Here is a 22,447-nt window from a genome sequence, read left to right as displayed (position 1 = left end):
AAAAGGATGGAATAGGAAGAGCTGAGAATTTGTTTTGGGTTGATGGGAGGGCTCAAGAGGCCTATGTAAAAGCTTACAATGGTTGCATCTCTTTTGACACGACCTACTTGACGAATATCATGCCCTTTGCTCCATTTTATTGGGATGAGCAGGCATGGGCAGTCTTTCATGTTGGGGTGTGGCTTCTTGCGGCAAGAGCTTGAGACTAGCTTTGATTGGTTGTTTGGGGCCTTTCTTGAAGCGATGCATGGCATTGCACCGCTCAACATCATAACTGGCCAAGATCAGGCAATGAAAAACTCTATAGCAAACATTTTCCCATTCGCAGTTCACCGTAGTTGCCGCTGGCATATCATTAAGAAAGCCCAAGAGAAGTTGGGTGCTTACTTGGCTAGGCATCTTGAGCTAGCTAAAGAATTAAATGAGGTGATAGACTTGAGCATGACTCCTGAGGAGTTTGAGGCAAGGTGGGCTGCTATGGTTGAGAAGCATGGTATTGCTGGCGATAAACGCTTTGATGATCTCTATGCGATCAAGCATCTTTGGGTCCCTTGCTACTTTAGGAATTGTTTCTTCTCATTCCTCCAGTCGACTCAACGGAGTGAAGGCTTCAATGCTGTCCTAAAAAGGTACGTGAACCCACAAAATTCTGTGCTCAACTTTGTGAAGCAATATGAGAAGATAAATGACAAGATCTTGGTGAAAGAAGGGGGTAATGATTACCGAACAGATGAGCTTGAGCCAAGGCTTTGGTCCCTGTTCCCAATTGAGAAGCAAGCCTTGTGAGTTTACACAAGGGATATATACTACAGGTTTCAACATGAGTTTTCTTTGATTGGCATGTATAATGTTAGGCCTCAAGGCGGCAACATGTACCTGCTTGAGCCTAACAGAATTTATGCAAGGATTTATGGGCGTAGACTGTACATGGTAACAGCACAGGTTGATCCAGCAAGAGTACGGTTGTGAGCGTTGCAAGTTTTACAGGGATGGGCTACTTTGTGTCCACATCTTGAAAGTGTTCACCCACCTTGGTGTTGATGAGATCCCTGACCGTTACATACTGCCTAGATGGACCCAGAACGCATTTCTTACTGATTTGCCCCCTGACACACAAGTCCCTGATGCCATGCCTCAAGAGTCTCTGCAGCAAATAAGGCACGTTTCCCTGAATACTATGTTTGGCAAAATCTCTAAATTGGGCAGTACGTCCGATGCAGGAGCAGCTTTGTGCAAGTCCTATGGGCGCGCGTTGGAGACTGAACTGAACCAACTTTATAAATCAAGGAGGAAGAAGAAGAAAAGTGCGCCAGCTAAGTCACCAGCCCAATCTGCCCCCACGGAAGCTTCTATTGGAGAGCCTAAAGCAAATCCTTTACGTAACCCCCCAAAATCTTCTACCAAGGGACGCAAGAGAGACAAGAGGTACTATGCGGGCATTGAGTTGCATCCGAAGAAGAAGACAAAATGTGCGTACTGCAAAGAGTTAGGGCACAATTGTGCCACTTGCACGCCTGGTCTAAACCGAAGTGCTTGATGGATCCAGCAGCGAAAAAAAAGAAAAGGGGGGAATTTGTGTGTGGCCAAACATTGAGTGAAAATGAAAAAAGTTGTTCTGGAATATGTTTCATTTGTGTGGAAAAAGACCATGTAATTTATGTTCTGTGCTACTGAAACAAAAAGTGGTTGGTGGTATGCCATTGAAACGGATAACTAAGATTTTTGTACCTTCTTGATGTTGAGCATCTTTGCCCAATTGACATCATTGTGGTCACTCTCCACCATTTTTGCTGTTAGTATCATCATCATGTTGGCTATGTCTTTTGGCCCATACTCCAGGACATGGGTGCCATCCCAGTTGTCAGTGTTGTATAGCATATATATGCTGCAATCATACCTGTTTTTTGGGGGAGAAAGGAAAACATGGTGGATTTCGTTAGTGTGTTCCGGAAAAATACGAAATGATATTGCTATTTACTAAGGAAAAAATGCAGTACATACACAAATGTTGCAGCAATTTCACCTAGTTAAAATGATCACATGAAGCATGATCACAGATAAAAAAAATCAAAAAAAAAGAAAAACCTATCACAAATGATGATGCGAACCAAAAATTCAATAAAACAAAAATATGGAGGTAGGTGACTTTGTTTTGGGTGCTCAATGGTTTTTAGGCGACTTGGTTCGACCGGTCAGGCGATTCTAGCCACCTAGGTTGGCGATGTGCGGCCCCACCTCCCGTGTTAGGCGACTTTGTTTTGGGTGCTCAAGGATTTTTAGGCGACTTGGTTCGACCGGTGAGGCGATGCTAGCCACCTAGGTAGGCGATGTGCGGCCCCACCTCCCTTGTTAGGCAACTTTGTTTTGGGTGGTCGAGGGTTTTTAGGCGACTTGGTTCGACCGGTGAGGCGATGCTAGCCACCTAGGTAGGCGATGAGCGGCCCCACCTCCCGCGTTAGGCGACTTTGTTTTGGTGGTCGAGGGGTTTTAGGCGACTTGGTTCGACCGGTGAGGTGATCCTAGCCACCTAGGTAGGCGATGTGCAGCCCCACCTCCCGTGTTAGGCGACTTTGTTTTGGGTGGTCGAGGGTTTTTAGGCGACTTGGTTCGACCGGTGAGGCGATTCTAGCCACCTAGGTAGGCGATGTGCGGCCCCACCTCCCGGGTTAGGTGACTTTGTTTTGGGTGCTCAATGGTTTTTAGGCGACTTGGTTCGACCGGTGAGGCGATGCTAGCCACCTAGGTAGGCGATGTGTAGCCCCACCTCCCGTGTTAGGCGACTTTGTTTTGGGTGGTCAATGGTTTTTAGGCGACTTGGTTCGACCGGTGAGGCGATGCTAGCCACCTATGTAGGCGATGTGCAGCCCCACCTCCCGTGTTAGGCGACTTTGTTTTGGGTGGTCGAGGGTTTTTAGGCGACTTGGTTCGACCGGTCAGGCGATTCTAGCCACCTAGGTAGGCGATGTGCGGCCCCACCTCCCGTGTTAGGCGACTTTGTTTTGGATGCTCAATGGTTTTTAGGCGACTTGGTTCGACCGGTGAGGTGATTCTAGCCACCTAGGTAGGCGATGTGCGGCCCCACCTCCCGTGTTAGGCGACTTTGTTTTGGGTGCTTAAGGATTTTTAGGCGACTTGGTTCGACCGGTGAGGCGAAGCTAGCCACCTAGGTAGGCGATGTGCGGCCCCACCTCCCGTGTTAGGCGACTTTGTTTTGGATGGTCGAGGGTTTTTAGGCGACTTGGTTCCACCGGTGAGGCGATGCTAGCCACCTAGGTAGGTGATGTGCGGCCCCATTGTTTGACGAGATTTTGTCGCGCGGAAGTATCTATGAGCATGGAAAATGTGATAGTGTTTTGCATGTGCACGTATGAGAGAAACCTTCTCCATGCCTACGTGTATCTAGCAAGGCTTACAAGACGGCCATTCCTGATGCACTATCTATCTAGTGTGGACTAAAGAGCCAGAACCGGATGCATGCATTGCATGCTCGTTAGCATGCTTAATCATGGATATATTAATTAAATATTCTGGCCAACTCTAACCTGACACGATGTTTAAGAGCATTGGCACGTTAAAACCCCTGAGGCCGCATGCACGCACGCATCTGCTTGGGTCCGGGAGCAGCCACGACAAGTTATGAACTAACCGAGTACGGGTTGATGGTAGTTGGATAAGCATACATCTTAAGCTCACGGTTTGGTTGGATTAGCATCAGGTCCGCGTATGTCGCGAGCGACACATTCGTCCCTATATAAAGCCATTGATCTCCTTCACGCCGGGGAGGCACACGAGGCCGTCAGGCCGCTCACACACGCCCAGAGGGCTGGCCGCAAGGCCGCTCTGCAGTACACACACATGCCGCGACCGCCGCAGGGCTGCGCACATAGGGGGACGCACGTGGTTGCCGCCGCCAGGCTGCGTAAGTAATGGTGAGATCAAGAGAAGTCTTCTGTCTCTTCCCCCTTTTCTTGTTGCCTCGGATGAATGATTGGCCGTCCAATCTAATTGTTACCTCGGATTATATGTGATCGATTTATCGGTCTCGATATTGTTACCTCGGATAAAGATTGGGTCATCCAATCATGTTGCCTCGGAAAATAAATTGGTTCATCAAATTATGTTGCCCCAGATATTAGATTGGTTCATCCAATCATGTTGCCTAAAAAAATAGATTGGTTCATCCAATCATGTTGCCTTGGATTATAGGTTGATTTATTCAATCACATGTTGCCTCAGATCAATTTTTTGCCTTCGAAAAAATATAGATTGGTTTGTCAATCTAAAAGCAGGTACAGGTGGCGAACAGATTCCATTAAAAAAAGGTGAACAGGTCCCCTGAAAATTGCATAAGGCAAACATGGCTCACATAAAAAAAAGGGCACACAGGCAATGAGAAATGTTGCCACGGGAAGCTTGCAATGAGTTTCAGGCTAAAACATTTTACAGGTACAGGTTATCAGAAAATAGGTCTTGCTGATCTAGTGTACGGCAAAAAACATGGGTGTTCCGCCAACCCAAATATGGGCACGTGGTCGAGGCGCTTCATAAAATTTGATCGGTTTACACCGATCTAAATACAGGTGCATATGGTCTTTGATCCAAAGAGGGGTTAGTACCGTGATAAATTTTTGCTCCTTTGATTCATGGGAAGTACATGGTTCAGAGGGAGCCGGCCGTGAGGATGCTTGCCTCCATATACAATTTTCACCCACAAGCCACACGCAAAGAGATACACGCAGTCGTTCCACCGCCAGGCTTCACACAGAGAGGGTATACAAACAGGCTGCTAGGATCCCCGAGGCCAACTCGAGCATGGCCGCAAGGCCGTCAACAAGATGTTGTACATGGCCGACTGCCAGGGTGCTCATGCTCACAGTATCAATCAGGGGCAAGACGTTCGTCAGCAGCAACCACACCATACGGCCGCTCGTCCGATGGAACAGAATATAGATAACAAGCATGCAGATGCTATACACTAGGTGATGTAGTCTGAGTAGGACTGAGCTTGCCCTAGAAAAGATGATAGCGGCACACAGTTGACATGCATGGCAGACCTGGTGCAAAGCTTGATGTAAATGTCAGAGATTAACAAGACAGTGAAATAGTACGTTATAGTACTAGGCGGAGATTACATCCTAAACAACACTTTGTGATTTCTCATGGCCAAACCATTGATAGTTTCGGCCTGAAAAATTAAACTATACAAATGGCAGCCCGTCTGGTGTAACAGAAAGCCTCTAATTGCTTGCACAACTCGAGTCAGCATGACGGGCTAATTAGTATAGCCCGCCCTGGAGATAAAATATTCAGATATGGATATCTTTTCATGATTTGTGAACAACGTGGTTACTTCATATCTCATTCGAGACCCTCACGGCTAGGTGTCCATCACAAAGTCTCATGACACGGTCCCTTCCATCGAAGACCGGCAAGGATAGACATACTTCTCCTTGGCTGACGAGGCTAAGAGAACATTTCCCTTTTCCGTGACCGACGGGGCCGGAAATTATTTGTCCTGACCGACGAGGCTGGACGCACTTTCTCCTTGGCCGACGAGGCCAAGAGATCATTTCCCTTTTCCGTGACAGACGAGGCCGGAAATCATTTGTCCTGACCGACGAGGCTGGACGCAGTATCTCCTTGACTGGCGAGGCTTGGAGGCATTACTCCTTTCCGTGACCGACAGGCCGGAAATATTCATAAGTCCTGACCAACGAGGTTGGACGCACTATCTCCTTGACCGACGAGGCTTGGAGGCATTACCCCTTTCCGCGACCGACGAGGCCGGAAATATTCATAAGTCCTGACCGACGAGGCTGGACGCACTATCTCCTTGACCGACGAGGCTTGGAGGCATTACCGATTTCCGCGACCGACGAGGCCGGAAATATTCATATGTCCTGACCGACGAGGTTGGACGCACTATCTCCTTGACCGACGAGGCATGGAGTCATTACCCCTTTCCGTGACCGACGAGGCCGGACTCACTTTGTTCGTGACCGACGAGGCCGAACACTTTTTTGGGACTTCACTATGAACCCGGTGCCGACAAGGCCGGATGTCTCATACCAAATGCCGACAAGGCTTTGGGATATCATTACATGCCACTTTTACTTCTCAACATATCATGAGAATATTTCAGGTTACAAGACGACGAGCATCATCACAGCTTAATCGGAGGTGTTCCGTGGATTGCCCCGCGGATGTAATTAACCGGATCGTCTTACGAGGCTCCGGGACCAGAACCTCCACAATCGCTGGATATTAATCAGATGTACTTATCTATGGCGCAATATATGTAATCATGTGGGAAACCGCACTTTGTAATTCTCGAGAGAATAATAAAGCAGTATTTCCCTATGTGTTTCTCTTTATTTTGTATACAAAAGTATACTGGCATGTCTGCATTTTATTTTATCGCTGTTACGCATTAGGAATTACCCCTGCCCGGGGGATGTTTCTTTTTCGCGAAACACCCACCTCCCGCGTTAGGCGACTTTGTTTGGGTGGTCGAGGGTTTTTAGGCGACTTTGTTCGACCGGTGAGGTGATCCTAGCCACCTAGGTAGGACATGTGCGGCCCCACCTCCCGTGTTAGGCGACTTTGTTTTGGGTGGTCGAGGGTTTTTATGCGACTTCGTTCGACCGGTGAGGCGATTCTAGCCACCTAGGTAGGCGATGTGCGGCCCCACCTCCCATGTTAGGCGACTTTGTTTTGGGTGCTCAATGGTTTTTAGGCGACTTGGTTCGACCGGTGAGGCGATGTTAGCCACCTAGGGAGGCGATGTGCGGCCCCACCTCCCGTGTTAGGCGACTTTGTTTGGGTGGTCGAGGGTTTTTAGGCGACTTGGTTCGACCGGTGAGGCGACGCTAGGCCACCGAGGTAGGCAATGTGCGCCCTACCTCTCATGTTAGGCGACTTGTGTGGGTGGTCGAGGGTGTTTAGGCAACTTGGTTTAACCGGTGAGGTGATGCTAGGCCTCCTAGGTAGGCGATGTGCGCCCAGCTCCCGTGTTGGGCAACTTTGTGTGGGTGGCTCGAGGGTTTTTAGGCGACTTGGTTCGACCCTTTAAGCGACGCTAGCCACCTAGGTAGGCGATGCGCGCCCCACCTCCCATGTTAGGCGACTTTGTGTGGGTGGTCGAGGGTGTTTAGGCGACTTGGTTCGACCCGTGAGGCGATGCTAGCCAGCTAGGTAGGCGATGCGCGCCCCACCTCTCATGTTAGGCGACTTTGTGGGGGTGGTCGAGGGTTTTTAGGCGACTTGGTTCGACCCGTGAGGCGATGCTAGCCAGCTAGGTAGGCGATGCGCACCCCACCTCCCGTGTTTGGCGACTTTGGGAGGGTGGTTGAGGGTTTTTTAGACTACTTGGTTTGACCGGTGAGGCGGCACTAGGCCGTATAGGTAGGCGATTTTTGGTTGGGTGGTCGATTTGTATTAGGCTCGGATAAGAAAAAAATGATAAAACAAAAAAGAAAAAATGCGGAAAAAAGAAAATAAAAATACGGGATAGGGGGGCCCTTGCCTGTTATCCTGCTTTGGGCACTTGATTTCATGGAGTTTCCAATCTGCAATCTGCACACTTGACTTGCTGTAGTGCCTCTCCCAGTTTATTTTGATGCCCTTCATGATTTTGTTCGCAGTTTCTACTAATGCCTTGTCCTTGAACGTCCTTGCCGAGTCCAGTACCTCAAATCACTTGTCCCTGATGTTCAGCACCATTAGCCAATAATGCCCTGTCTCCTTTGGATTCTCCTTGTCCAGAATCTCGAGTGTAGGACATGATACGTGCTTGATGAGAGAGTGGGTTGAGATGGGACAAAAAAACGATAGAGGGAAGCATGAAGAAAACTGCATTGTCATTTTTTTTCTTACTGATTCACATCTGCTTAGCCTCCTGGTTTTGTTGTCAAAATGTTTGTCTATGTCGTTCCTTGTGAAACTATTGTTCGGGAAGAATGTCTAGCAACGGATGGTGATGTAAAAAAAGAGAAGTGGTAACATATTAGTTGTTGTGCTTCTATGATAAAAAACTAAAAGAAGATAAAAAAGGGATAAAGGGGGGAATTCTTACAGCTACTCGTAGTGGCATTAATCTCTTCTTTGGCCTCAACCCTGCTTCCCTCAATGCAATGATTGCCATCTCGGCCAGCATGCTGTCCATCTTCTGTCCAGGTGCCATTGATTGTGCAAGTTCATTGCAGCTGATGTAGAGCGTGTCATAGTTTTTGATAGGCTTGCTGTTTTGAAATTTGGCACATAGAAATAGAAACAGAAAAAAGATGTTAGTCTCATGTATTGAAACGAAGCAATTAAAAAAGAAACCCCAAAAACCAGACCTAAGAAATATTTGATTTCCTTACCTATTGTCGGCTTGCCTTGTGTGGGTCACACTATACTGGCACACAGCATTGTAGATGTCGCGAACTTGCTTTGAGCAGTAAAATGGATCCGTGTTCTCCAGGCATATGTATGGTGACCTGAGTTGTGCTGGTGCCCTTACAACTCTCCGCTCGTGCCCAACCGCTGCTGGAGTCCTTGATGAGCTAGCGACATTTTCTACGGTTGTGGTTGCTGTGACTGGTGTTTTTGAATTTTGATCGTTGATTTGCCTTCCATTTCTTAGCCTCTCCTCCATCTCTAGCCTCTCATTTTCTTTCTTCAATGCAAATGCCTTTTCAGCCTCATAGCACACTTTTTGTAGCTCCTCCAGGTCCAATCCCCATTCATCTCCGCTTTCTGACATACATGCATCTAGGTTGCGTGGCTTCAGTTCTATGGATTGGCCTCTGTTGGTGCCCTCATCTTCATGAAAACTCATGTTAAGGTCGAAAGATGGACAACCTTGTGTTGCTCCGACTGGGTGGTTGGTCTAGCTTGATGGTGTGAAGACAGGGTTTGATGAGCCAACTTGTGCCTGTTGCATTGCTTGCTGTTGCGCAAGTGGCCCCAATCGTAGCTTCTCCCTGATCGTAGCCGTTGCCAACTGTGTTGCATGGGCTTCCCTGAATTGTGCTGATGTGGGTGTTCCCCCTTTCTTTTGGCTGCTAGGGCCTAGGCACGACTTCCTTGTTGTAGGAGTGCTGGAGCTGACCATGTATGGAACACCAGTGGATGGACTTGGTGTGTGTACAGATGCTTTATGATGCACAAAACGGTTGAGAGGTGGGGCTGATGATATTGGGGTGACATCAAGTATTGTGATTTTTTCACTGCCGAGAGGTGTGTTGCCCTTGTGCCCATTTTCTTCTGGTCCATCTGTATTTGCTGTTGTGTGAGTTTGCATTCCAAACCCATTGGTTGCTGTGTGACCCCGCTGGTTTACATTGCTTGCAAGATTTGCATGGCTGCACTCTAGGGACTTGCCTGCTTTTGCACCCTCCCTAGCCGGCTCCATCTCGGGTTCTGACTTCTGTTTCATAGTCACATTTCCACTATTCCTTGAGGGCAAAATTTTGGATCTGAGTTCGTTTTGCTTTGAAGCTGCGGTCCTTGGGGAGATAAAATCATCAGAGATGTTTCCACTACACCTTGCTTGTCCATCTTCCCCTGACTCCGAGCTTGGCATAAACTTCGTTTTCTCCTCCGGGATGCCCCCATGATGCTCGGACTCTTTGATTCTTATGCCTGGAATGCGTGCTGCCCTACGACGCTTTGTCCTGTGTGAATTGCTCCTAGAGTCCCTGTCATCCTCCCTATCCAGATTGCTGATCTCTTCAATGAAAATACCCATTCTATCCGACCATTCTGAGCACAATGAGCTAACCGTTGCAACGATCTTCCTCTTCTTCTGCATTAAGATGCATTTTCATAGGAAAAAACACATGAAAAAAATTGTTAGGGAAAAAATGAATCAAAAAAAATAAAAGCCGGGTGGTTTTAAAATTGAAGAAGTATTATATAGGAAAAAGTACTGAAAGAAAATCTGAACCTTCACTGTAAAAAACAACTGAAAAGAAAAAATGGAAAGCTAGTGAAATTGTAAAATAAGAAGCTGGAGAACATACACTTATTTTGAATGTGGGTGGCAACTTTGAGAAAACAAACTTCTCGGTCTCCTCATACCCAACAAAAAGACTATTCATACGCCCGTTGCTTGTGTATCTTGGCTTCATCTGGTGGGGTGAGTGAAAAAAAAGCACATTAGGCTAGTGTTGTTAAGCAGGAAAAAAACTGCAGCAATTAGGCTAGTGTGTTGCACCTGCCTGAACTAGTTGGGTAACATTGTAAACAGGACAAAAGAAACACAAAAAACCTACTTTTAAAAAGGATGGATGAAAAACAAACTCACCCTAAGCTTGCCGTATCCTCCTTGGGGGTTTTTGTCTGCCTTTGCGACTAGCCATATATGTTTGTTGTCCCATGCCTCTACACGGACTCGGAAATCTGGTACTGCGATGTCTACTACCAGAGAATTTACATATAACACCTGTTTTGCAGACACAAAACAAAAGAAAATGCCGGTAAAAAATAAGTTGGGAATCAGTATGGGACAGCCTTTCTCTTTTCTGGTATAGTATACAACCAAGCATAAGTAGGGAAAAAATAAAAAGAAAGAAAAAATAACGAAAAAGAGCCTAGCAGGTGGTACTTACGACCATATGGTGCACGCAACAGTTTACAGCCTTCTTCCTGTTGCTACCCCCTAATGAAGCTTTTATCTGATTCACTATAAATGCACAGAAGTTGAGCCTCTTTACTTTCTCTAGGTCGGCGACTATTGGGTAGCATCGAGCGCTGACATGTAAGCTTGTTGTAGGGCACATGAAGGTACAAACTACCACAATCAGCCAGGCCCTCATGAAGCCATCGTCTGCTCTCCCATTCATCTCTTTAAACATGGTGCAGACGATTGTTATCTCGGGGGCGCACCCATTCTGAAAACCAAACCTGCTGTTTATGAAAGATATTGCCTCTGCATCCCACTCGTAGAACACTTCCTCCCCTGAATTGCGAAGACCCAAGGTGTGGTGGACACTTTCGGCTGTTACGGGGATCTCGCCCCTGCCTGGGACAACGATGCACTCGCTATCTGGGTCGTGGATCTGCATTACCCACCTGCTGAGGTCTGCGGGCATTGTTGTTGCTTCGATCTTCAATATGCCTCCCAGATGGTAAGTTTCTATCAGATCCTTTTGCCGTTGGTCCAAGCTCTTGTTTAACTTTACTAGCCTTGATGGCGATGCTCTGTTTCTACCTTCCTGAACTTGCTTCTTCCTAGGACGCCTATGGCCTTGTATTACTCTTGCTGCACCCTGTTAGAAGCGGACATGAAAACACTAAAGAAAAAGGGTGATTCTCTCTGATCCTATGTTGAAAGTCATTTTGAAAAAAATGTTCGGTGGGAAGTGGGCAAGTACCTCGCCAGTCTGTTCATCTGTGGAGCCCTCCATTTTTTTGCTTGCAGTTGAAAAACATTGAGTTAGAAGAAACTGTTGTTGAAAAACCCTTGCAGACTACTGGAGGCAAAAACTTGCCTACACAAAAAACACTAAAAAATAATAAATATTTGGGATGCATATGGGATCCGCTTCAGTTTTGGAAATCGCGCCCTACGACCGCACAGAATTTTTGTGCAAAAGACAAAGTAGTGATTGGTTACTTACAAAAAAATATGTACCTGAGATTTATAAATATTAAAGAAGGGCTACCTGCAACTTCATCAGTTCATGTTTTCTCTCCTGGAGTACAACATATTAGTTTCCCTTGGAGAAGTTCACTGTATAATCATATTGTTGCTTCTAGATGTACAGTCACACTGATGTGTACAATCAAATTACTGATATACTTCCATGATTTCGTTTCAGTATGAACGGTGAAGTGCTTGCTTGAGAAAAATGTAGGCATCATTTTGCCTTACAGAAAAAAATAAGATGTGTTGCAGCTATCTGGTAAACCTAACAGTTCATTCTTGCTAATTGCCGTAATAAGTATTAGTATAAAAAGATAACCAGATAACAGACCAAAATGTCATCATAATGCATTGAGAACACTCCTATTCAACACTCATATGTACAAGTTTCTTCAGTTTCAAAAACGTAATGCAGTTGCCAACGAAAATCATGCAAGGCAATGAGCAAAAAATCAAAAAAAAGTGAACGTTTGCTGGCTGCAACGGAGATGGACATTACTGGCGAAACAAGCACATTAATACACTTCCATGTTCCTGAAAAGTGTGTTTCAGGCGATCAAACGAGACCTACAGCGAGCCCGGCGTGAATGGTGGAAAAAAACCTGGGCGCATCTGAGCCTTTCCTCGCCTGATTCTCCGCCTCGCTCGAGTGGGCAGGAGGCGGCACGAAACCCAAATATTGTCTCACCTAGCCTAATTCTGGAGGAAACAAAATGCGAAAAATGCCCTCTCTTCATGTGAAAGCAAACTTGCCTACTCAAAAATGCTTTCCTATATACAAATTTTCCTACTGCTTGTACCCCAGGACTAAAGCAAATACTACAGTGTTGCCTACTGAAACACAAATGTATTGCCTACTGAACCACGCACCGGCTGCCAAAAATTGCCTACTGAAAAAATTGTTCAGGTTGAGCGCCTCTCCTTCCTCATCTCACCCGTGTCGCCCCCTCCCCCTCGTCGCTTGTGCCTCGTCGCCCGGCCCTCGCGCGCTCTCCGGCGAGCCCCCCACCCCCCACCCCCGGCTGCTCCCACCTCCAGCAGGATCCCCTCGCCCAAGCCCTCGCCTCCTCAAAATCCCTCCCCTCTCTCCCTCCTCTCCGGGAGCCTCTTCTTTTTGATTTACCCTTGATTCCTCTTGCAGTCGTTGATAACAACAAGGCCGTCGGCGACGAACCCCCAAACAGCCATGAGATGTGTGAGCCAGGGGGGAAACATGGGATGAACTCACCTAGGTCACTCGAAGCAAGCGAATCTCACTCTCCGGGTGCTCGTCGCCGCCTCGCGCTGGACCACCAGCTCCACCCCCTCCCCGTCGCCGCTGCCTTCTCCTCCTTGTACGGCACGCGCGCGCTGCCCTCGCCTCGTCGAACTGCTACGGGATCCTTCGTCGGGGGGCCGTCGCCGCGCTCGTTGAATTAGACTCCCCGCCGGCACTCTCGTCGCCCGCGCTCGCGGTGAAGCTAGGGATTTCAAGCCGGATTTCGTTTGTCGCCGGGAAAAGGGTGTGAGGTGGGGAACGGGGAAACGGCAGGATAGATGAAGCAGCGCATCTCCCAAAATTTTGAAGCGACCCGACAAAAAACAACGACCCACCTGGTCGGTCCACCAGCCACGTGTCCGTGCGGGGGTAGCACGAGATGGACGGTCGTGGTGCGGCCGCTGCATCGCGTCTGATAGCGCGTGCGCACCGGACAGCGATTGGGTTTAATGATATTAATATTTTTTCTAAATAATTTTGAGAAATTGCATCGATATTGGATACAATGTCTGGTTGTTTATTCTTCTAAAAATGATACATATATTGATCATCAACATGACAGGCAGGCCGCACGCGTGATCAGGTGCTGCACCCGCAACGCAGGATCCGGCTGGCGGAGCGAACCAGACACGACGCAAGCCCCCACGTGCAAGCTGATATATGGGCACTAGGTACGCCCTGCCTGTCGCAACTAGACCAGCCTGGCATGAGGCGAGGACGCCGACAGGCGCGTTCGGGCATGCTTTCGCATGTGGGGAAACGTGCTACAAGGTGCTCACGGGCGTGCCCGCCGCCGCCCAATGACAATGACAATGGATGTGCCCCCATACCACCCAATCAGGTCACACGGACACGTGCCATCCATTCAGATCAGATGGCATGCAGAGCCCTCGAGAAACCACCCTGTCACGCTAGCCGGAAACAAACGACGCGGAGGCTTTGTTTGCCCTCGAAGCGCCCATAGGGAGGCGGGTACGCCAGGAACCTTTAAAGGAGTAATATGTGAAACAGTGTTCTTGAAAGTTTAATGGAAAATGTTTTTAACACAAATTCGTTCAATCTAAGTGATTATTGCTTTGGGTCGGGGTGCATGGATACTTTTTTACTCTCTCCAAGTAGGCACTTTTGACCGATTTGATGTCACTCATCCTCAGTTGGCCTATATGTTGATTCGTAAATTATTCAAGAGAAATGATTCCCTTCAACCCGCTGATTTCTTGGATCTCATCCGTCGCCTTGCTCGCACAACATGTGTCCCATGTGACATGGAGCTGACTCCTGGTGATTTTTTGGCCACTTCTGCAACATCATCAATGTTGAAGAAGTTTCTTCCATAATATTAGCTATATTGCAAAAAGATGAAGAAGAAAAGAGAAATTATGCAACAAAGCCTGCTACTACAAAAAAATCCGCAATAAAAACTGACTTGCAAAAAAATTTGCAAAAAGATGAAGACAATTTTTTTTCTGCAACAAAGTCTCTGTTGCAAAAAAGAAACTGCAACAAAACCTTAGTTGCAAAAAGAATGCAACAAGACTTTGTTGCAGAAATTTTCTGCAACAATACTTATGTTGCAATGATGGAGGGCGCTGATGCACCAGATCAGATGACCCACGAGTCGGCCGATCTTTTGATCAGCTGGGGGACACGTAGCAATCCCAATGATTGGGATCATCCGACAGTAGCGATGCGTTCGTCCATCGCCTCCGTGGACGTTGGATCTGATTTTAATCAACGCATTATTACCTAGACCAGGTTTCAAAACCGAGCCGTTCTTGCAATTTCCCCCACCTGAACAACTGGTGTGTTCCGGGATCTGGATCTAGATCCCACAAGAGCAGTGGCCACTCGTGCACCTCCCGAGCTCCCCGTTAAGGCGACGCCTCCTCGTGCTGCTTCGACCGCTGCCCCCAATGCCTCCTTGTGTCGCTTCGACCGCTGCCACTGACAGTCAGTGCTAGCATAGGCGCCGCCGCTGCCTCCCTCATCCACCATGAACGTCGGCCATTGCGGTGTGCACGAACTCAAGCTGCATCCGCCGTCCTGGGGAAGAATTGGCGTCCGCGTCTACCGCGAGGTGCTGCGTCCATTGTTTCCCTGCCATCCTGAGGGAGTTGGCCTTTCTTTTGGCTGGCGTGGTCGTTGTGTGCTGCTCGCTACAGCGAAGTTCTCCAACAAGGTCTCTGTTGCAAAACAACAAAGTAACAAGACATTTGTTTGCGAAAAAAGGCAGCTCGGTGCATGTAGCTCCCACTTGTGCATGGTCCGGGGGGGTCCGACCACTTTGGGTCTATAGCACACAGCCTTTCCTACATTTCTGTAAGTGGTTGTTTTCAGGACTTGAACCCGTGACCTATGGTAACAAGACCTCTGTTGCAAAACAAATTCAATTGCAACAAGACCTCTGTTGCAAAAAAACACTAGAACAAGACATCTATCGCAAAAATAATCTGCAACTTGACCTATATTGCAAAAATTTCCAGAACATAACACATGTTGCGGAAATTTTCTGCAACACATGTGTGGTAGATGGCCCTGTTAGATGGTGACCCTCGACCGCTCAATCCGTCAGATGCAACAGCTCACGATCCACCGGCCGACGCGTAGCAGTGCGCATCTAGTATTGGTTTAACGTCAAACAAAATCACGTTGTAGGAACTTACATCTCTTCTTCTCTTCCACTTCTTTGTTCTAAATTCCAGTACAACTCTCAATCCTTTGTTGGAAAGGAACGCTTGTTTACCTGCCACGCTATCAAAAAAAGAAAAAAAAAAGTGTCTTGACGTTTTCTAAAAGTAAATAACATAGGATAAGTTACAGCGATGAAAAGAAAAGAAACCTAATTAATACTTCCCATAACGTTTTCGCTCCTAAAACTAGGACTCGCCTCCATCCATTGAATCTTGTTCATATAAAGCTACTTGTGCTGTTCCTCTCGGCCTCACTAAACCGAGGAACCACACCAAAACCCAATGCTCGTCGGAGTGCCTCCTTCACTGAGGTGAGAAGCTTCATGCATGACCGCGACGTCTGGTATGTTTTCTCTATCTCGTCGATCCAACTATTCATTTCGCTAATATCACCCTCTCTCCCTTTCCTTACCCCAGTTTCTTTCCAGATACAATGGAAAATAGTCATGGCACTAGCGGGATGCTACCATAGTTATCTATCTATGCCATCTTCCTCCTCCATATATGTACCATGGTAAATTATCTCGCCTATAAGTGTCCTTTTCCCACCTTTTTACTTGTTTCCTAACAAGTTCATTAACAACGCTGGTGCAGCATAGGTTTTTCAATCCGCCGCTTTGGGAAACACTTCTCAAGTTTTCATATCTTGGTTGGGCCAAATGGGCTAAATTTTACTTATTGTTCATTCATATCTGACCAAAGTTTGAAGAGATTTCAAACTTTTTCAGCTTTACTGAATTAGTTCAGAATACATGTGCCCCTGTAATATTTTCATCAAAGTATAAATATTTTGGTATGTAGTGTAATTTACACAAAAAACATTCTATTCAAAAGAAGAACCCCATTTAGCTACCAAATATTTACTAACCTTTATCGCTTTTTAGTCACAACACTAACAATCAAACACCTTGCAGAACATCTGTAGCATGACCGTCCTCGACGACTTGGCCGAGTCGATCATCATCCAAGAGATACTCGTTAGGTTGCCGGTAGAGGACATCCTCCGGTGTCGTGCTGTCTGCAAGTCATGGCGTCATGCCACCACCACCAAGGACTTCCTCCTGGCGCACCACCACCACCAGCCGTCACTCCCAGTCATTCACCTTATCAAGAGTAATGGCCATGTCTTTGACCACCATCTCTCTGTATTTTGTCACACTAGTCCTGGTGCCGCAAGTCGCAAGCTCAATCATCGGACCGTACTCCGGTATCCCAACACCCGGCCCCACGAAGACAACCTGGTGATCCATGCAGTATGTGATGGCCTCCTTATAATCTCCTTCCATGACCGGGAGGGACATTTTGAAGTTTGCAATCCAAGTACTCGCCAACGTGCTCCTCTACCGCTGCTACATGAACAAGACCTACTAGGTAGAAGGGTTCGCATTGCCGGATTATACCAACATCGTCCATCTGGAGGATACCAGGTGCTTTACTCAATCTGGACAAGGAACGAGGATCTTTTCACTTTCACGGTTGAGTTCTACATCATTGCAGTGGGAGCCAATGAACCGAGGCCTATCAAACAACCGCCATTGCAACAAGTAGTAATGGGTGGACTCACATGTTCTCACAATACAACAGTCATCTACCGCGACAACCTTCATTGGTTATTACGACGGCAATATATTAGCAATGGACCTAGCAACATAATGATATTCAACACCGAGGATGACACATTTCGGTGGTTGTCCCATCCTCCCCGACAGTACCCCTGGATGTCACTGTTGGAGTTGGACGGAGTACTTTCTATTTGCAGTAGTCATGATGGCATCATTATAGATATCTATGTTATGCATGACTACGAAGATGAGGTATGGGCCCTCATTTACAGTATTAACATGATGGCATTGGAGGGATTGCCGCCGCTCAATTTAAGGGCGAGAACTGTATTGAAGATTGTTACACTTAATGAGTGTGAGATGGTGATCGAGTTTCCAGGATGTGTTCTGCATTGTGATATTGGTGGTAAGTTTCTTGGAAAGATGGAGTGGAATGAAGACGAAGACAACCATATGCATATTACTCCATTTCGCTTTCAGGAGAACATTTGTCAACTTCCTTTCTTTGCAACGCGAGATTATGGTGCCTGAGCGATGCTACAAGGAGATGATGAGAGGAATTATTCCATATGGCCATAGACACTGCTTCTTTTCTTTATCATGAGCTGAAGTTCTACTTTGATGTGCCTCGAAGTGTTTGGTGTCTAGTCGTTCTTATTTAGAGTAATGCCGCTGGGGACCGGGTGTGCCTAGTTTGTCTGAGCTTTTTATATGAACTCGATATTTTGGTTCAAGAATTCAATGCATCAGTCATATATGCTATAGTATGTTGCAAACTATGAATAACTTCTACAGAATTATTGCACATTTCATCATTGGCTTTCATCCTAGTATATTTTGCCTTTGCAAGAAGTACATAGTACTTGCATGCAACCTAAAATTTCCATTACGCTCTGGAGTACATGTTCATTTCCATGGTTGAACTAGCACCGGCGATGAGCTAATGCAAATACTTATGTATCTGGTTATTTTAGTTTGCATCACCCAAAAATATAAGGACCGAATTCAACCGGCATGCAAAGAAATGTATTACCTCCGTTGTGAATTATAAGATGTTTTGGATATCTCAATATGGACTACATACAGACTAAAATGAGTGAACAAACACAATAAAATGTGTCTATATATCCGATTTAGAAAAAAGTTAGAACATCTTATAATTAGAAACGGAGGGAGTAGATCCGTTATGAGATTCACATGAGCTGATTTCGAAACGCAACATAATATACGAACTGAAATGCAAGAGATATGAACTACAATAGAGTAATGGATCCATCCAAACTGCCATTCGGACAGTAAATTTGTTGATACACTTCCTTGCGGGGGTGGTAGAACTTAAGGATAGAACAACGAAAATTGTAGCAACAAACCTAAAGAGTTGTAGAGACAAACAGAAATTGCCCCCAAAAACAGAACACAAATTTTATCTGCTACTCAGCACAGCTAAAGTTATCTTCACACATCAGGAATGACATAGGCAAATTAGTAACAGGTTTGAATATTTTAATGAAAAGATGATATAGTTGTGTTTGGAACAAATTAGCCGACGTTCTCCCAGAAAAAAGAAACGTGCGTACTCCATGTGAAAAAAATCGGAATGTATCCACAACAAACTGTAATGGTGGGTTTGAAGTTCCAATGAACACAAATGAGTGTCATGTTGGAATTATGTGTCCTGCAACTATATTCAAATTTCTTGGAATTGTTAATATTCGGAATACCTCATTATGGAATTGTACATGTATTTATACACGGAATTGATTTACATGTTTAGCATGAAATTGTTACTTGCTGGAATGTACTTAAGTAATATATGCTTAAGGAAGCTGGTCGATTATCAGTGGAATACAATATACTATTTATATTGGAAAGACTACCCGGGTACACTGATGATTGGAAGGAGCTAGATCATATAGTTAGATTACTGCCCTAATGTTGGTCTACATAATTAGAGGAATTTACACTCTATTATGGCCCGTTCCTCACAAGCGCGTGCTCCGTTAACAGACAAATATGATCGTGGTTGGTAATTTGATCTGGACTCTATCCTGAAAACTAGTGGAGAAGACTAGAAATCTTATATCTGTATAAGAGGTGGACTTTTTGGAAAGACAGTATAAGAAGGCCCTACCCACTAGCCTCATATATGCGATTTGTAAGCGGCATCACGGATAAGCGCAGAGGAATAGGGAGTAGACCACAAACCCTAAATTTCTAACAGGTCACACTGGGGATATGACTCAACAAGTATGATACAGGCCAGAGGGAAAAAATGAACAAAAAAGAAACATCGTAGAACTCCACGTGCAATATCTTGGGACTAACTCCCTCATATGTTCGATGATATTACAAGGTACTTGTATATGTTTCGTCTAACAAAGTGTCCAACTAAATTATTTTTGTTAGCCACCAGAGAAATAAAATCAGAGCACACCCACCACTGTTATGACATTCGAATCAAGACGAATCAGGGTAACACTAGGGATATGACTCGGTGAGTACGATGTATAAAGATCAAAGGAAACAATTAAACAAAAGAACTGAATCCAGCTTGTGCTCTGAAAGAAAATTATCACTATTACATAACATCATGAGGAACTACAATACCAGATGTACCCAGTTTAAGAGCATGCCATACTATTTTAGCATCATAAAAAATAAATTTATGTTTGTCATGTCCTGTCACTTGTATGAATCAATTGATAAGGTGCACCTGAAAACTTCAAACCACTAGTTAATGTCTACGTGCAATGCACGTTAATTTGGAAGTATATTAAGTGCATGCGGATATTATGTATGATATTATTTGCGTGTTACTATGTGATTAGCACTATATTTGCTATGAAATTAACTGCATGCTAAACGTGTTGAGCGCTCGACATTGAAGCAGACTAGGTCGTTCGATTGCCAGGGTTTTCCCAGTCACGACGTTGTAAAACGACGGCCAGTGAATTGTAATACGACTCACTATAGGGCGAATTCGAGCTCGGTACCCGGGGATCCTCTAGAGTCGACCTGCAGGCATGCAAGCTTAGGAGCAAACTTATTGTCCTATGGAGCTCACCATACTCAGCGAACAGCAACAATCCATTAAGCAGTACACATTGGAGCTGGACGAGCTCCTGTTGAGAGAGGAACTAATGTTGAAAATATGAGCAAATTACTACAAGATTTAACCTGAATAAAGAGAAAATAAATCATGACAGCAATAGTAGAGATTAAACTAATCATGCGAACTAGCATAGTAGATGAACAGATCACATCTAGGGCACATACTAGAAGCATGAATTCTACCAGGATCTCGAACAAGAAGGATAGAATCACATACGGTGCAGCGGGAGCAGCACCGCCGGCGTTGACGTTGTCGCCCATGTCGTCAAGGATGAGGTTGCCGAGGTCGGGGAAGAAGTCGTCGTTGGCGAAGTCGTCGCTGTCAGCAGTCGCGCGAGTGCGCTCCCCAAAAACCTGATCTCCCCTCACCCATACAGGATCACGAGAGGCGGGGTTTCGGAGGCCTACTGTGCCTTCTCGCGGTGCACGCTGAAAGGAGGGATGGAGAAGACTTGCTTGGCGGCGCAATTATCTGGAACAGTGGTGCGAAACCATACGATACAGCGGCAGCTAGGGTAGACGTCTGCCTGACTATATAGTGCGGGCCGGGTAGGTTGTGAGAGTAAACCCCACGTCCGAGTCACGATCCAAAAGAATCGGAAACGGTTCAGAATGCGTCCGACTCATTAATTTTTCCCGAGTAGCAAAAATATAGACAACTTCCATAGCTCTGTCCTCGGCTCGACTCAATCCCGCAACCCGGCGCGGCGCGACGAGGAGGAGCGCACGTGTAGGTCTCCTCTTCTCATGCTCACAAGTGGTAGAAGAGCTCACCTTATAAAGAGGTGCAACTCTCACTCAACTTACGTGGTGGGACTAAACTTTAGTCTCACTCACTCCATTCACATGTGTACATGAATGGGCCAAGAGAATTTCAGAATTTTAGTTGGGATTTGGGTCAAAGGCCTACTAGCAAAATTCCAACAACTAGTGTGGAGACAAAGGTTGAGAGCCACTTATTTGAGAGAGAGAGACTGGAATACAATCCATTAAACTTGATCAAACTGGTATTGCAGTTCCTGGTGTAGTGGAGAAAGAGATAATTTTCTTCTTAAAACACGATCTGTCATTTGTTTCCTCTCCTGATCCTTATTGTACTGGCTGAGTCATATCTCCAATATTGCCTGATCCATGTTGATAGGAACACATACACATTGGGTGCGGTCTGTTGTGGCCTTGTGGATGCATATCAATTTTTTAGGAACTACCTTCCCAAGACCCAGGTTACGACGGGCCATGACTCAAACCTTTACTCACCATGTATCAAATATTGCCTAACATTTGTACACATGCAAATGCAGTTCATTTGAAATTTTGTCAAATCTTGAATTTGTTCTCAGTCTCCATGAATTACATAGGTGTTTTTTTACAGAGGTGTGTTAATTAAGAGGTCACACTTTTGTAGATGCATGAGATAGCTTGCATGCACCTTTTCTACCTAATTACATACAGAATGTGGTAGTAATGTCTGCAATCTTCATTTCCAGCTTGCCCTGCATCCGTCCATCCATGCATTTTTTATAGTTGCTACCGGCCTTCGAGGTTCGTGATGGTCATTTCATTGCTGGATGTGTCCTCCACGTTGAGAAGGTCCGCCCGAGTTCTCACCGGCATACAAACCACTGGCCGAAGTGGCTGCCCTGGCATTTGTTGGCGTGACAACATGGGGATTACGGCGGTGGGGCCGCCGCGCACGGCTGGGTCAAGGAACTCAAGGCTCCTGTTTCCTTCAAACAGATTCCATGCCTGCAAAAATTTATTCTGTTTTGTCAAGGTCATCATGGAATTCAATGTGGCTCCATCAGAATGTGTTTCTTGGTTCAAGCGAACGGGGTTGATATTTGGGCCATGTAGGCACGGAATTTCAAAAAATTATGAATTTTATGAAACCACGCAAATCTCATTTTGATTATTTTGCTTTCTGTTGCAGGAAAGGTAATTGATTGCTTACATGAGCTATGAGATTGAAACTTCGTTGGTTCCTCCTGCCACTGACGATCTCCAGCAACAGCACACCGAAGCTGTACACGTCCTGCATGAATGATACCATGCCGTCCATGGCGTACTCCGGTGACATGTAACCACCGCCATGATGACACAATACAAAAAAACATCAAAAGATCCGGCTATCGAAATAAAAAGTCGAGGCAAATTATAGTACTTGACCATTGGTGTGTTATGCAAAGTTGCAAAT

General features: G+C 46.0%; 1 protein-coding gene and 1 pseudogene across 1 annotated transcript; both read right to left on the bottom strand.

Annotated features, from left to right (window-relative positions):
• Window positions 1–7,695: 7,695 nt before the first annotated feature.
• Window positions 7,696–8,746, bottom strand: LOC125540754. The gene is made up of 4 exons (XM_048704324.1): window positions 8,364–8,746; window positions 8,075–8,240; window positions 7,876–7,962; window positions 7,696–7,767 (listed from the first exon to the last, which is right to left on the bottom strand). Exons 1-4 carry the CDS (start codon window positions 8,744–8,746, stop codon window positions 7,696–7,698), a joined length of 708 nt encoding a protein of 235 aa, XP_048560281.1.
• Window positions 8,747–21,528: 12,782 nt separating this feature from the next.
• LOC125534799 overlaps window positions 21,529–22,447 on the bottom strand; it is a 42,765-nt pseudogene continuing 41,846 nt past the window's right edge.

The sequence above is a fragment of the Triticum urartu genome, chromosome 2, assembly GCF_003073215.2.
Source record: "Triticum urartu cultivar G1812 chromosome 2, Tu2.1, whole genome shotgun sequence".
Lineage (NCBI taxonomy): Eukaryota > Viridiplantae > Streptophyta > Magnoliopsida > Poales > Poaceae > Triticum > Triticum urartu.
This window is presented reverse-complemented; position numbering and strand designations above follow the sequence as displayed.